The sequence below is a fragment of the Colletotrichum lupini genome, chromosome 1 (genome assembly GCF_023278565.1).
Source record: "Colletotrichum lupini chromosome 1, complete sequence".
Classification (NCBI taxonomy): domain Eukaryota; kingdom Fungi; phylum Ascomycota; class Sordariomycetes; order Glomerellales; family Glomerellaceae; genus Colletotrichum; species Colletotrichum lupini.
Window position 1 is genome coordinate 6,800,592 of NC_064672.1, and position 12,327 is coordinate 6,812,918.

Consider the following 12,327-nt stretch of genomic DNA (forward strand, 5'->3'; position numbering starts at 1 on the left):
CATTCTGGCGGCTGTCTGCTCCGAGGAAAAGTTTACTCTTACATTAGATTGCCGAGGTCTTTGCCCTGCCGAGCCGGCAACGGAATGCATTCAAGACGTTTTCCTTTGCGTTGCTCGGTCTTTTTTTGGTCTTGAATGTTTGTTCGCTTTGACAGGTTGGTTCGCACGGATATGACAGCCGAGCGAACGTTTACGCAGCAAAACGCCTTTGTTTCCGGGGGCGGCAAGAACCTTATTTCGGGGCGTGTCAATGTCATGCCGGTACGCCGGTTGGATTTGAACATGCGGCTGGGCTCGAAGTTTCAGTATTCCATGGTGGTGGTATCTTATTCTTGCCGTTCAGACTTGAGACGATGTTCTCCAAGAAAGCGGGCGTGGAGGCGATTCCCGGCCTGGAAAAGCGAGGTTAAGAGAGGGAATGTTGGTTTGATGTAGGAATAAGCAGGTAGTACTAACAAAGTAACCGAAAAAGCCTAAACCCTACAAAGCTCGGACTGCCATGTAGTGAATTGATCGGCTTCAAGGGGAGGAGAGGAGCCCCAGAGGTCTGGGTGTTGAAATAAGATTCTGGGGGGCATGCAAGGTCAGCATTTTGCAGTTCCCGTGTCCCAGCTGTCCCAGGATTAAGGAAGCGACCATGACAGCGGAAAATGACAGTCTTCTATTGGCGTTCCGTTCCTCCACGCCCCAACCGTGCCAGCCTAGCCCTCGGGGCGTGTCCTTGGGGCGGGAATGATGGCCACATGGCGGTGCCGTTTGATCCGAGTGTTTGCGGCGGGCGGGGCGGACGGGGTATGGAGTACACGGGACTCCACTACCGCCCGGGGCGTTGGGGTGTACGGAGTGGAAGTGGTGCTGGGTTAGACCCACTCTGGATGCCGCGGGCGCCGGGTTCCCGTGGAGGAAGTGCGGTGTTTTGATTACCCCGCCGCGACTCCCTCATCTGATCCTCTACCCGCCTCTCTACGGCTCGGGGGATTAGTTTAGCTTGCGGTCTTTAGCTCCGTTGTTAAGCGTCACCCGGGGGGCCGTGATCGGATTCGCCGCCCGTCATATGGCGCCGGCCCTCCCCTTAATTATGTGGCCCTGGCCGGTTTGGTGACATTCGGGGGCTTGGCGAGCGAGCCGATGCTGGGCGTTCGAGGACAGATGCCCCGAAAATTGTCGCTGACCGGGGCGAGATGCGATCAACCAGAAACGTGACCTAAGCCTTTGCCTCCCCACGCTCCCCGGACCCCGACTAGATGAACTGGGGAGCAGCTTCGATGTGAGATGGGGGACTATCATTGCTGAAAGAAGTCCGTTGCAACGTCGTTATATTTTTCCGCCTTGGCGGTGCATGATGCAGTGCATCATCGAGCTCCCTCCCCTCCTATTTACCCCCTCGCTGATTCCACCAACAGGTCTTGCGATATTCCTCCATTGAGAGAGGGTTTTGAACCCTGACTTCTCGCAGGGTCTTTCTGTGTCCAACTAGAGGGCTCAATTGGACGTTGTCGAGGCGGAGTTGCTTGCATGTGCCATGCAATGCGGATGTTTATCGGCGCACCGGAAATTGGGGGACGACTGAAGTCGTCATGAAGGCCTCCAGAATTTGTCCATGGTGCGGTTGTACACTGCGGACTGCGGTCAAGGATGCGTGATGGGTATGGCGTTACGAAGAGGTATATAGGCAAGCAAGTCCATACCAGTGATTCCAACACATCTGGTCCTCCTACCCAGCGTTCATCTCGTACATTGGAGGTTCACTGCTAGACCCCCTGGGCTTCTTTCAAACTCCTCTCATCCTCCCCAGCACCCAAGATGCGCGCCTCTGCTTCCCTCTTAGCCCTCGCCGGCACCCTCGCCCTAGCCCAAACCCCTTCCCGCCCCTACTCAACTTGGCTCGCCTCGTCCTTCGTCGCCCGCAAAGCCCCCATCGACGCAGGCTACGGCCCGGCCGTTCTCTACGAAGGCATCGCCCGCGCCGCCGCCGCCGCCTCCAACGCGACCCTTCTCCGCGCCGCCGAGACCGCCGTCTCCTCCCTCGTCTCCGATGCCGGTATCCTCGACGGCTGGGACCCGGAGTGGTACTCCCTCGACGACATCCGCATCGGCAACAACCTCCTCTGGTTCTACCAGCGCAACACTACGGCGGGAGCGAAGTACAAAATCGCGGCGGACGGGCTGCGGCAACAGTTGAACCGGTGGCCGCGGACGCCTAGCGGCGGGTTCTGGCACCGCGCGCCGATTTACGAGGATCAGATGTGGCTGGACGGTATCTACATGGCCGATTCGTTTTATGCGACCTATGTCTCGCTGTTTGAGAAGGGGAATACCAAGGCGTGGGGGGAGATTGCGCTGCAATTTGATCTGATTGAGGAGCATACCAGGAACCACACGACAAACTTGCTCGTGCACGGGTACGACGAGGCAAAGGACGCCGTCTGGGCGGATCCCGTGACGGGAGCGAGCCCGTTGGTGTGGAACCGTGCTGTCGGGTGGTACTTCATGGCGCTCATTGACACGCTGCAAGTATATCCCAAGAACCTTCCGGGATACGCGCGGCTACAAAAGTACTTTGTCACCCTGGCGGATGGGTTGGCAAGAAGCCAGGATGCGTCGGGAGGGTGGTGGCTTATTATGAACGAGGGGTACCAGACACGCAAGGGCAACTACCTCGAGTCGAGCGCCGCGGCCATGTTTGCTTACGGACTGCTGCGTGGTGTTCGGGATGGGTTCCTCGAGGCCAAGTACAAGGATGTTGGGCTCAAGGCGTATGAGGCCCTTGTGAGGGACTTTATTCGGGATGATAAGAATGGGCTCATTAGCTTCACGGGCACGGTGCAGGTTGGGAGTCTGAACTCGAACGCGAGTTTTGAGGTAAGTTGCTGTTGTTATTACGCTGAACCCCCATCTCGAGAGTTGCTTTGCTAATTGGAGTTTCTAGTACTACACCAGCATCCCTATCGTCGAGAACGATCACCGTGGTAGCGGGTCTTTCATGTTTGCCGCTATTGAGGCTGAGCTGGCCAAGTAGACACTGGACCGAGGAAAGATCATAGACCCGAGCCCTAGAACAGAAATAAAGCTTCCATATATGGCTTTACAGCTCCAGCCTAGCTTCGTGCCAATTCCTTTATGTAACAGGAAAGACCTGCCTAGGCCACAACAAAGCCTTATGCGGCGAAGTGCCGCCCTGACTATCTATACGGTGTCCAGAGGGTTCCTCTCTCTAAGTCTTTGTCCATATCGATACAACAGAAGAGGGATCGGAACCATGGCCAAACTGACAAAACCAAGCACCGAATTGCCCCAACCTAGGCCAAGGTTCCTGTATAGACTCGGTCCAACTAGGGGAAGAAACCCACCTATAAGACAGCGAGCCGATACAACGCAAGCATACGAAGAGGATGCATAGGGCCCAGAGGCGTCAATCAAGTAAGCCTGAGAAGACGCGTTGATCCCAACTGAGCAAAGCCAAACGGCGCCAAACTGATCAAGGGGACGATCCAATGCGTCCTCGAATACGTTGACCACCCATACCAGAAAAACGTGACGGGGATGAATAGGGCTGGAATGAAGGCGGTGACCAGTCTCATCTCTGGCTGGTACAGGCCGCCATTCTTCTTTGCGAGGCGTGCGGCGATGAGGTCTGAGGTTTTGGCGAAGAGGAGGAGACCGATTAAACTTCCGAAGCCGAGGCCCAGGTAGGCGAGTCCAGCTGTCTCGAGAGGCCAGCCGTAGACTTCCTGGAAGAAGGAGGACGTGGATGTGAGGAGGATGTATAAGAGAGCTGAGATGAAGCCCGTCATGATGCAAAACACCGGGACCAGAGGTGAGCGGAACAGCATCTTCCAGGGGCGGCGGAGTGCTTGACCCAGTGTCTGAGAATTCTTCTTGGACGAGGTCCCGACCTGGTTGTCGTAGAAGCTCAGCAAGTCCGTCCTCCCCGTCTCCTTTCCAATCCGCAATGCCTTCCGACGCAAGATAATGTGCGCATTTGTCTCTGGCGTGAAAAGGTTCATGAGGACCGTCACAATGGCAGATGCGATAAGAAGCGTCCAGAAGATCCAGCGCCAGCCTGCGCGTTGCGTGATGATGCCCCCGAACAAGGGCCCGAGCACGGGTCCGAATAGAGAACCCGTCGTGATGACTGCGTTTGGTACCCCGCGTTGGTGGACATCATAGAGGTCTGCTAGCATTCCGCCTGCGACGGAGAAGCATGCCGAGGCGCCGAAGCCTGAAATTGTGCGGAAGGCGAGGAGGCACCCGATGTTGGGGGACAGGGCGCTGCCGACGTGGGTGAGGGTGAAGAAGATGTTGGCGTAGTAGAATACTGGGCGTCGACCGTAGAATTCGCTGAGAGGTGAAAGAAGAAGAGGTCCGACCTTGAAAAGGGCTGATAAGCACGTGCATTGTAATGTTTAAGTCGTGATTGTCGTTGTTTATACTCACAAGGTAGCCAAAGACGTAGATAGTTGTAACCATTGAAGAAACCGTCGATGAATCATTGTGAAACTCAGAGTCAATGTTTGAAGCAGCTGGTGCGATGACTGAGGACGTCAAGAAACTATTAGGAGAACGGCATCAGGTATTTGTTTTATACGCTTCAGCATCTAGGCGAGACTGCGAACCTGAGCACTATCATGCAGCTAAGCAGAGCCAGGATGGTAGATTTCCTCGTTGACGGGAAGTTTCTGCGTCACATCAGTATCATTTAATATCAGATCCAGACATAGAGTTTCCGACTTATTGTCATATAGTTCTCACCTTGGGTTCTGTGTGTCATGCTGGTCATCCCATGCTACCACCCCCGTGTCAAGATCAGACACAGGATCGGACCCGGCAAGATCGTTGGGCGAATTGACGTCAACAGCACCCATTTTATAGATCAGGGGTAGAATGTACTTGAACAGTTGATAGGAAAGGCTCAAAGGACAAGTTGATTGCTCATCCTCAAAATCTCCTTAAAATACTCTACTTCGTCAACACTTAGACTAGGTTCGCCCGATCGGCCGATCGGCCAAAATGGGGCACGCGGGGAAACCTCGGGAGGCGCACCGAACCGCAAACGCCATCATCATCTTTCCATTTAGCATGACTCTAGCTCATGATTCAATTTACCGAATTCATCTTACCGACTACAAGCTCTCTTCTCACAACTTCCTGGATCTCATCGGACCAGACCTGCGATGAGTGATCAAAGACGTCTGGGACCACGAGACCGTCCTTCTTGCAAGCCCTGTCGTGATCGCAAAGTCCGCTGCAATCGGGGCCTCCCTTGTTCGCAGTGCACTCGCTTACAGCTCTCATGTGTGTTCGAGGCCAGAACGAGAAGAGCACCCGTAAATGCCCGATCAGTCAAGTCCTCTTCGCCATGCGATGCGAACGTACCATCGTTTTGCGAAACTCCTGTAGTTCATCAAGTAACTGAGTCATCGTCACAACCTCCTCCAGAGCAGACGATACAACCGACGAACCAGGAAGTTCTTGACCGACTTTCTCGAGTTGAAGGGCTCTTATCCAATCTTGTCTCCTCTCTTCGTAATGGAGCCCCGGTGCAAGACCCGTGTAGACAGAGCAAGCCTGGGACGGGCCCCGTTCCGGCTCCACCGATCCTGCCATCACAAGAAGTCCTTGTCGGAGACGGGGAGAGAGGAAACTTTGTAGATGATTCAGTATTTGTTGGCTTATTTCTTGGGGTAATGGCTCGAGCAACTTCTAGTCTTGAGAAAACATGTTGATATCTCCTAGGACCCGCCTCGACAGCGACCTATAGCCGGCACGAAGACTAGAGATCCCAGACCCAGCGCAACAACTCAACATATATCTCCCCACTATGGCATAGCTGCCACGGATGTCTTTGGATCTGACCCGGAGACCGTCTCAGTACCTCCTCACGTCCTTACCAGGCTATGGATCGTCTATCTACAAAACGTTGATCCCTTGATCAAAATACTCCACATACCCACGATCCAGCCAGTGATGCTTGGTGTCGCAGCCAAACCTCATGGAGCAGACAACATCACACAAGCTCTTCTTTATACCACTGCCTTTGCGGCAACGACCAGTATGTCTAGCACCGAGGTTGCAACCCAACTAGGTATTGAAAGGCTGGTCCTCTTGCGCCACTTTATGCGGGAAATAGATGGCGCATTCACGAGGGCTCAGTTCTTACTTTATCCAAACGTGCAGGGGTTGAAGGCTCTGGCAATCTACTTGGTACGGCAATTTGGATTCCACTAATACATTACCCATTGCTGATCACGCATACACAGACTGCACTAAGAACCTTCGACACCGGCCGAACCATCTGGACGCTCACCGGCCTCGCTATCAGAATAGCAGAATCCCTCGGCGTACACGAAGACGGCTTCCGTCTCGGCCTGGGTCCCTTTGAGACGGAAATGCGTTGTCGTCTCTGGTGGCATCTCACCGCCCTAGACGCCACGGCGCCCGAAAGCCACGGATTCAACAACACAATGGCCGACCGCGGCAAAATCTTTCGCTTGCCGCTGAATGTGAATGATACCGAGCTATGGCCCCAGATGGACGAGGCCCCTACCGGAAGAGACGAATGGACCGAGACGACCTTTTCCATCATGAACCTCGACCTCTGCCGCAACCTACGCCACGCCGTCTCCGCTGTCGGGGCGGCGGACGAGCAAACGAGGGAGGCCAAGATCCAGCTGACGGAGTCCTCCATGGCCCATCGCTGGCTCCGGTTCGCACCGAAGAATAGTGACTTATATCGTGCCGCGGAGTCTTTGCTTCGGATATCCGTAGCCAAAGCGCGCTTCATCTTGATGCTCCAAGCCTGGCTCTCGGCGCCAATGCAACAAGAACGCAGGTACCGGTACCTGCCCCATTCCTTGTTCATCACTGCCATCGAATTGCTCGAGCAAGGGTACCTGCTTCAATCAGGAAAGCTTTTCCCCGGCTACGCCTGGTTCTATCAGCAGCATCCGCAATTATACGCCCTGTTCCTCACGCTCCGCACGCTCGTCGATTCGCCTGAACGAGGGGAGGCAGAGCGCGCTTGGCTTGCAGTGGATAACTACATCGCCTGTCTCGCTGACTTTGAAGAAGCGAATGAGCGGAGGGGGAAGAAGAGTTGCGTGTGGGCGGCTATGGGGCCGTTGCGAGACCGGGCGAGAGAGTCGACTCGACAGCGCGAAACCGCCGAGACGTCAATACTGGTAGCAGCGTCCCCAAAGATGCCATCTGGGGAGAATATTGGCACTGGACTATCACAACCGTGGAATGCAATCGCGCTTGAGCCGCTGGCGTTTGATAACATTCTTACATGGCATGATTTCTCAGATCTATTTGATGTCATTTGAGATCGAGGGATAGACAATCTGACAATCCGCTTGCCAGCTTTGCTGAGTACATTGAAATAGATTGCTCCTTGGAACTTATGCGGTTGAAAGCAAACGAGTCTAGAAATGAAACAGGAAACGGAAAATCTTCCATCCCAATTTCCTTCACCGATTCGAGTTTGCCAAGAAAGCCTGAAAGCAAATAGGCTGAGTGTCCTCGGTCAGAGAAGCAGATCTAATTACTCAAGAGTAGGTGAGTTAAGGGTTTTCTTCGGAGAAAGGCGTAGATTCGAGTGACGATCAACCCGCGTCCTTGTCTCAGGGTTTAACTTCGTAAACCCTATTTAGGTAGGTAACATAGTAGGAAGCTTCCTGGCTCCAGGCTTCCGCTGAAGATCGGTCATGAATAAACGGGCCCAACGCTTCTCAAGCAGATTGTGCAGCTTGATGGTGTTGACAGATAGGTGTGTGTTTTATTAGTGGTCGGCATGATCTTGTTCATGATTTTGAACATTGGCTATTCACTCCGTGGCCAAGCCCGACTGGCGCTAAGCCTAAGTTTGGGAAAGGATACCGATAGGATGCGGATATCTTTCGCGAAACCTAGAATTCAAGCGTTGCGAGCCTACGATGTGGATTGTTGCCAAGTCATATAGTGCCTTTGACAAGTTTCCAATGATTCATGGCGCTCCACGAGCAATTGCCTTTCGAGCCTTTTGATTTGGTTGATTGATAGCTGCCTGGTCGCCTCCATCGCCCAAAGCTTCCCAATGCGGTTAGGAACTAGCGAAAGCACAGTAATTAAGCTGTGCCTTGGTAGCACCTTGCCATGTCGCCAGCTGAGAGAGAGCTGCATGGGCACCAGGGCAAAATCGCTTGATGCAGGCAAATGATTGGGTGAAAATGGTCCCATTACAATCTGGATTTTTATCGAAGGGGGGAAAGGAAAGCCGCTTAGCCCAACGCAATTAGTTTGAGATGTGGAACGCTGCACATATTCGTTAGTCGTCTTACACACCATCTTTCGTATTTCCAAGTAAAGAGAGCCGTACATCCTACTTGTGGAGAAAAATAAAACGTGGGTGGATCGGTGAAAACATGGTGGAGATCAACAATTTGAGTCCGAGAAGTTGGCGATGATGCCATACAAACATGCTGGGTAATAAGCGAACACACCTGTTGTTCGTTCTCATGGAATTATGAGCTAGGTCCTGCACTTGTTCTGCTTGCTGATGTTGTTGTGAAATAGGGCCTGAACGCTCATTGGTTACCAACATACTGTCCGGTGCATCGGTCTTTCGCCTATATATGGCTCTTATAGCGAAGATGTATGCAAGTACGAGCCTTCAACCGCATAGTATACCGGCCGTAGAATCACTGCCGCTGCATATCCCAGTGGCTTTCACTTGAACATGTGGCCTATCTCTAAGGGATTAACGATACAATGTCTATCATCGACGGGTGTCTCCGCTCTGCTGAAGCGGCGCCAACGACGATCATGGGCCGCATATGCAGGTCGGCGTGGACAGCATGATCGTTACCAAGTCTAATTCATTGAAGTTTTTAACTAATGAATTTGCGATAGGACGAAAAGTACGAAGTGCCACTTGAGCCACTTTGCGCTGTGTTCGAGAATATCCAATCCAGGAATCCCTTTGTAACATGACTCTCATTGCCTGTTGCAAAATTCCTCCACTTCTTGAACTTGCGTCGTTATCAATATTCTTTACAGAAGATCTTCCTTCCCACGCGGAGGTGCTGGGATGACATGCACTCAGGAACCGGTTGGTCTACCAGTCCGAGACCGTCAGGCCGTCAGCAATTGGTAACCCGAAATGGAACATCTCACGACCCAATTTTGTCAGAAATTCCACGTTGGGCGCCACAGCATTCCCCGAAACGCAGGCACAGGGTCTCGCAAAGGTGAAGGGAGAAAACACGTCGTGCCACCCGATCATCCGTTCTGCGCTTCTTTCGCACGTAATTTATTGGCGGTATGGGGGATCCGAAGAAACGCAGTCGTCCGCGTGGTCTGGAACTGCAGACATTCAGGTAGGACAAATGCAACAGTCTGCCCAACGTCTGCGCGTACAAGCAGAAGAACGGTGTATATATCCCCAAGCACAGTCCACCTTTGTACGCATTGCATGCCCTCTTGTTCGATATTACCAACCATCACCGTCAGAGAGGCGACGAATAATGAGAGGCTCATCCAAGCGCTGCTGCTCTCCTTCTGACATGGAACTCGGCGACGGGTCTCAGCTGCTTGGGCTAGCCGAACCCCCGGGTCCACGGTCGATGCAACCCTCCACTATTTGATATCTGGCACCCTAGAAGTAATACTAGTGGAGAAGGTTCTCATTAGGATCAGGATGCATACCAAAGCGCTGGTTGTCCAAAATAAGTTCGGACGATCGGATAATGATGGGATTATATGGCAGGTGCTACCTTCCACTCTTTTCCTCCTTCCTTCTCATTAAGTAAGTAAGGGCCTGCCTAATTTCTATACACAAATTCCTGCCCCAGACACACGCTGTACCTGCAGTATTCACAAACATCTCCGGACAGACAAGCCCTGCCGCACTTATTACTCTTACTACCTACTAAGCCAATTCCTCTTTTCCTCTTGTATTGTAACCACTTACCCAACCCAATCGAGACTGGACTTCACCCCAACACCAACATTCCGATATTGGGATATTGGAGGTGGCCAGCATGGAGAATATTCTCGACAGCCACCCCGAGTATGTATCGACTTCGCGGCTAGATGATCTGCGCGCTACTGAGTATGGCTACCTCGACGAGCAGAACCACGTCTACCTCGACTTCACAGGCGCAGGACTCGCCGCCCGATCCCAGATCCGAGCCCACGAGACTCGACTCCAGCAAACTCTTTGCGGCAACCCGCACTCTATCAATCCGACGAGTCAATCCGCTACTCACCTCGTCGAGCAGGCACGAGCCCGCGTCCTATCCTACCTCAATGCCTCCCCGGAAGAGTACACTGCAATTTTCACTCCAAACGCAACAGGCGCCGCGCGGCTCGTTGCGGAATCATACCCCTTCACGAGACGGACCAGACTGGTTCTCACGTCCGACAACCACAACTCCGTCAACGGCCTCCGAGAATTCGCACGCCGAAAACACACACGAACCACTTACGTTCCAGTCCGCGCCCCGGAGCTGAGGATAGACCCGTCTGACCTCATGTCAGCACTAAACCTTCGCAGAGGTGGCTTATTCGGCTCAGCTGCAGCTGCAGCTGCGAAACTAGCTCTGACCCCACGAACCACTAACGACGACGCGGTCAACACCAAATCCAAAAAGAGAGGTCTATTTGCGTACCCTGCCCAAAGTAATTTCAGCGGCGTCCGTCATCCACTGTCATGGATCAGCGTCGCGCAGAAGCAGGGGTATGACGTGCTCCTCGATGCGGCGGCGTACCTGCCGACCTCCAGACTCGATTTGTCCGCAGGATCCGGCGTCCAACCGGAGTTTGTCATCGCGAGCTGGTACAAGCTATTTGGCTACCCGACCGGCGTTGGCTGTCTGATTGTACGACGCGATGCTCTGGCGAAGCTTGCCACCTCACGACCTTGGTTTTCAGGTGGAACCATCACAGCGGCATCGGTTGGGATTCCCTGGCATGTCATGGCGCCGGATGAGGCTGCCTTTGAGGATGGAACGGTCAACTTCTTGTCAATACCGGATGTTACTGTTGGGCTGGACTGGTTGGAAGGCATTGGCATGCCGTTGATCGACACCAGGGTCAGGTGCCTCACCGGCTGGTGCCTCGATCGTTTACAGAATCTCGAACACAGTGACGGGTCTCCCATGGTCAGGATATACGGCCCGACGTATATGAAGCTGAGAGGTGGAACGATTTGCTTCAACTTTTTGGACATTGGTGGAAGGGTCGTCGATGAGAGACTGGTTGCCAAAGAAGCCTCTGTCGAGAACATATCACTACGAACGGGCTGCTTCTGCAACCCTGGTGCTGGAGAAGCTGCCTTTGGTCTGGACAAGAGGGCTTTATTACCGCTCACCAGCATTCAGAGTGACTCTCTGGACGACTACGTCAGGCTTTTGGCACCTGTGGGTGCCGTACGGATCTCGTTTGGGTTCATGACGACGACAAAGGACGTGGATCGCTTGCTGGACTTTGTAAAAGTGAGATACACCGACAGGCTGACAACAGCTAATGGCCTTCCGCCACACGAACACTGTTGAACATGATTGTTACCTCAATAAACCACCTTTTGTTCAATAACAAACTCCCTTGTTCGCATTAAAATACACTGCCCGAGTGCATCTACCTTATTCTGGGGCTTATTTAGAAGTAGCCGTTACTAGTATAAGCAGCAGCTACGAATTATTGGTCAGAATATACTAAAAACGTAAGAGCTTTATTATTAAAACATAATTCCTTAACTATCATTCGGATATGTTTTATTTACAAATATAATTTCACACAGAGTGAAAATATATATAATCTATTAAGACTTTAGAAAGTATTTAATAATTTATAGAAATAAGCATTTTTATAGGCTGTCGGATTGGAAGTCCAATTCGACCGTAGCATATAGCCAACTGCGCAGGGGCCAATTAGGGGCCCTATTTACGATTATTATAGCTAGCCTAACTTACGGTTAGAACCTCCTTTTTACTACTACGTAGATATTTATATAGTTTAATTAATCTCTTTATTAACTACGGTTCGAACTAACTACCCTATAATAGGGATACTAATACTAATTAATAATTAAATTTTACTATCATAAATTAGTAAGGTATCTTACTACGTAGAAGAAACGACCTCTTAATACCGCACGGGATAAGAGATTTATACTAATTAACCTTATAGAAGTAAATAAAAAAGGAGGCGATTTTTAAATACCGCACGGAATCGAGTAATTATAGCCCTTTATTACTTACGAGAGGTCGACGTTTACTACGTTAAACTACGTTAATTAATAAAACTACTTAAGTAACTAGCCTTTTACTGTTACCCTAAGTAGCTTTT

The 12,327-nt window shown here is 52.0% G+C and overlaps 7 protein-coding genes across 7 annotated transcripts; 4 read left to right on the top strand and 3 right to left on the bottom strand.

Moving 5' to 3' along the window:
* Nucleotides 1-253: 253 nt before the first annotated feature.
* On the bottom strand, nt 254-1,738 carry CLUP02_01949 (uncharacterized protein; the record flags this gene model as incomplete). Its single annotated transcript, XM_049280984.1, has 7 exons — nt 254-392; nt 480-547; nt 637-938; nt 1,104-1,289; nt 1,402-1,510; nt 1,550-1,616; nt 1,719-1,738. 7 exons carry the CDS (start codon nt 1,736-1,738, stop codon nt 254-256), a joined length of 891 nt encoding a protein of 296 aa, XP_049136941.1.
* A 65-nt stretch (nt 1,739-1,803) lies between these two features.
* CLUP02_01950 (cell wall glycosyl hydrolase YteR) lies at nt 1,804-3,019 on the top strand (the record flags this gene model as incomplete). The annotated part of the gene is made up of 2 exons (XM_049280985.1): nt 1,804-2,862; nt 2,930-3,019. The coding sequence occupies 2 exons, from the start codon at nt 1,804-1,806 to the stop codon at nt 3,017-3,019; spliced, it is 1,149 nt and encodes a 382-aa protein (XP_049136942.1).
* Nucleotides 3,020-3,416: 397 nt separating this feature from the next.
* On the bottom strand, nt 3,417-4,865 carry CLUP02_01951 (major facilitator superfamily transporter; the record flags this gene model as incomplete). The annotated part of the gene is made up of 4 exons (XM_049280986.1): nt 3,417-4,370; nt 4,438-4,552; nt 4,617-4,679; nt 4,753-4,865. 4 exons carry the CDS (start codon nt 4,863-4,865, stop codon nt 3,417-3,419), a joined length of 1,245 nt encoding a protein of 414 aa, XP_049136943.1.
* Nucleotides 4,866-4,974: 109 nt separating this feature from the next.
* Nucleotides 4,975-5,295, bottom strand: CLUP02_01952 (uncharacterized protein; the record flags this gene model as incomplete). The annotated part of the gene is made up of 2 exons (XM_049280987.1): nt 4,975-5,085; nt 5,143-5,295. The coding sequence occupies 2 exons, from the start codon at nt 5,293-5,295 to the stop codon at nt 4,975-4,977; spliced, it is 264 nt and encodes an 87-aa protein (XP_049136944.1).
* Nucleotides 5,296-5,359: 64 nt separating this feature from the next.
* CLUP02_01953 (fungal specific transcription factor domain-containing protein) lies at nt 5,360-7,510 on the top strand (the record flags this gene model as incomplete). Its single annotated transcript, XM_049280988.1, has 5 exons — nt 5,360-5,372; nt 5,440-5,684; nt 5,737-6,204; nt 6,261-7,270; nt 7,363-7,510. The coding sequence occupies 5 exons, from the start codon at nt 5,360-5,362 to the stop codon at nt 7,508-7,510; spliced, it is 1,884 nt and encodes a 627-aa protein (XP_049136945.1).
* An 892-nt stretch (nt 7,511-8,402) lies between these two features.
* CLUP02_01954 (uncharacterized protein) lies at nt 8,403-9,623 on the top strand (the record flags this gene model as incomplete). The annotated part of the gene is made up of 6 exons (XM_049280989.1): nt 8,403-8,433; nt 8,554-8,632; nt 8,701-8,718; nt 8,786-8,825; nt 8,890-8,930; nt 9,083-9,623. 6 exons carry the CDS (start codon nt 8,403-8,405, stop codon nt 9,621-9,623), a joined length of 750 nt encoding a protein of 249 aa, XP_049136946.1.
* A 396-nt stretch (nt 9,624-10,019) lies between these two features.
* On the top strand, nt 10,020-11,534 carry CLUP02_01955 (aminotransferase class-V; the record flags this gene model as incomplete). The annotated part of the gene is made up of 1 exon (XM_049280990.1): nt 10,020-11,534. The coding sequence occupies one exon, from the start codon at nt 10,020-10,022 to the stop codon at nt 11,532-11,534; it is 1,515 nt and encodes a 504-aa protein (XP_049136947.1).
* Nucleotides 11,535-12,327: the final 793 nt, after the last annotated feature.